Source organism: Pristiophorus japonicus, chromosome 3 (assembly GCF_044704955.1).
Source record: "Pristiophorus japonicus isolate sPriJap1 chromosome 3, sPriJap1.hap1, whole genome shotgun sequence".
Taxonomy (NCBI): domain Eukaryota; kingdom Metazoa; phylum Chordata; class Chondrichthyes; family Pristiophoridae; genus Pristiophorus; species Pristiophorus japonicus.
The window spans coordinates 317122554-317125125 of NC_091979.1; the positions used below are offsets into that span (position 1 = coordinate 317122554).

General features: G+C 56.4%; 1 protein-coding gene across 1 annotated transcript; it reads left to right on the forward strand.

Moving 5' to 3' along the window:
* The first annotated feature begins 827 nt into the window (after positions 1-827).
* LOC139260373 (class I histocompatibility antigen, F10 alpha chain-like) lies at positions 828-2297 on the forward strand. The gene has a single exon (XM_070876921.1). The coding sequence runs from the start codon at positions 902-904 to the stop codon at positions 1967-1969; it is 1068 nt and encodes a 355-aa protein (XP_070733022.1). The 5' UTR covers positions 828-901; the 3' UTR covers positions 1970-2297.
* Positions 2298-2572: the final 275 nt, after the last annotated feature.

Below are 2572 nucleotides of genomic sequence, written 5' to 3' on the forward strand. Positions count from 1 at the left end.
ACAGGGCACCAAGACAGTCCCGGAGACACAGTATCAGCATAGGGCACAGAGAGACAGTCCCAGAGACACAGTATCAGCACAGGGCACAGAGAGACAGTCCCAGAGACACAGTATCAGCACAGGGCACAGAGAGACAGTCCCAGAGACACAGTATCAGCACAGGGCACAGAGAGACAGTCCCAGAGACACAGTATCAGCACAGGGCACAGAGAGACAGTCCCAGGGACACAGTATCAGCACTGGGCACAGAGAGACAGTCCCAGAGACACAGTATCAGCACAGGGCACCGAGAGACAGTCTCAGAGACACAGTATCAGCACAGGGCACAGAGACAGTCCCAGAGACACAGTATCAGCACAGGGCACAGAGACAGTCCCAGAGACACAGTATCAGCACTGGGCACAGAGAGACAGTCCCAGAGACACAGTATCGGCACAGGGCACAGAGAGACAGTCCCAGGGACACAGTATCAGCACTGGGCACAGAGAGACAGTCCCAGGGACACAGTATCAGCACAGGGCACAGAGAGACAGTCCCAGAGACACAGTATCAGCACAGGGCACAGAGAGACAGTCCCAGGGACACAGTATCAGCACTGGGCACAGAGAGACAGTCCCAGAGACACAGTATCAGCACTGGGCACAGAGAGACAGTCCCAGAGACACAGTATCAGCACTGGGCACAGAGAGACAGTCCCAGAGACACAGTATCAGCACTGGGCACAGAGAGACAGTCCCAGAGACACAGTATCAGCACAGGGCACAGAGAGACAGTCCCAGAGACACAGTATCGGCACAGGGCACAGGAATCACACGGTCTGAATTGGGCGCAGCTCACGGACGGTCTCTCGGAAAAGGATTGCCTGCAAACCGCTCATTCCAGCCTGTCGAGGGAAGTAACAATGTTTGGACTGACCGTGCTGGCCCTTCTGTGTGGAGAGGTGTGTGCAGGCTCTCACTCCCTACGGTACATGCACACGGCTATCACTCCGCTCCCGGGCATTGCTGAGTTCACCGATGTGGGTTATGTGGATGACCAGCAGTTTATTTACTATGACAGTGTGAGCCGCCAGTACACCCCGCGGCAGCGGTGGATCAGGGAGAGCGAGGGCGCCGAGTACTGGGAGCGCTACACACAGATCCTGCGGGGCAAGGAGCAGGTGATGAAAGGCAACATTCAGACCGTCTTAACCCGCACCAACCAGACCGGCGGGATCCACACGCTGCAGAGGTTGTGCGGCTGTGAGCTGCGGGATGACGGCACCACCAGCGGCTTCTGGCAGTACGGCTGGGACGGGAAGGACCTGATCAGCTTCGACAAGGATCGCCTGGTGTGGGTCACCCCGGTACCGTGGGGAGAGATCACCAAGAACAAGTGGGACCAGGACAGGGCCGAAATGCAGCAGGACAAAAGTTACCTGGAGCAGGAGTGCATCGAGTGGCTGAAGAAATACCTGAAGGCTGGAGAGAGAGAACTGGGAGCTGTTGCTCCTCAAGTGTTTCCTTCTGTGGACAAGGCGTCGAATATTAAAGCCCCCCAACTCTCCTGTCTCCTCACAGGTTTTTACCCTCGCGAAATCCAAGTGACCCTCCTGAGAAATGGCGAGCCAATCAGGGACACGGAATCCACGGGCATCCTGCCCAACCACGATGGCACCTACCAGCTCACGACATGGGCTCAGATCGAGCCCGCGGATGGAGCCACCTATTCCTGTCAGTATGAGCAGAGCGGCCAAGCAGGAGGGAAGACCCGAGACTGGGACGGGACGTTCCGAGTGACTCCAGGATCGCCAGAGGGAACAAATAGGGGTTTGATTGTTGGAATTGTGATTGCTGCCGTCGCCCTGATTGCTCTTGTGATCGGTGCGGTTGTGTGGAAGAGGAGAGGAGGAGAGGAGACATCTGGTTACAGCCCAGCGAACCCTGCTGAACGAGGAGAATTATCCCCAAACTCACCAGCCCAAGCCTGAGGCTGGTCCCGAAGTGAAGTTCACTGGGACTAGAATCTGGACTTGCTGTGTCGCAAGGAGGGTTCATTCAGAAGCAATCCACGATTCTGCATCTTCATTTCGTTTGATTGTCACTGGCTGCTGCCAGTGTTAATAGTAATCGGTAACGTATCTATCATTGAGTGGGTTTGGGGATATTTTCTTTTTGGTGATTGGATAGAAATCTCCAGTTGGGTCTTTTGGTGTTTAATGTAAATGAGATATGTCTAATTCGGCACGGGCTGGATGGCCAAATGGTCGTCTTCCGTGCTGCAACCATTCTATGATTCTATGTATGGTGGCCGGAGGAGAGGGAGACTGGGAATGGGGGCTGGGGGAGAGAGGGAGACTGGGAATGGGGGCTTGGGGAGAGAGAGACTGGGGAATGGGGGCTCAGGGAGAGGGAGACTGGGGAATGGGGGCTCGTGGAGAGGGAGACTGGGGAATGGGGGGTGGGGGAGAGGGAGACTGGGGAATGGGGGCTCGGGGAGAGAGGGAGAGACTGGGGAATGGGGGCTTGGGAAGAGGGAGACTGGGAATGGGGGCTCCGGGCGAGGGAGACTGGGGAATGGGGGCTTGGGGAGA

Coding starts and splice junctions, on each gene's coding strand:
- LOC139260373 (XM_070876921.1), top strand. CDS start 902: ATGTTTGGACTGACCGTGCTGGCCCTTCTGTGTGGAGAGGTGTGTGCA.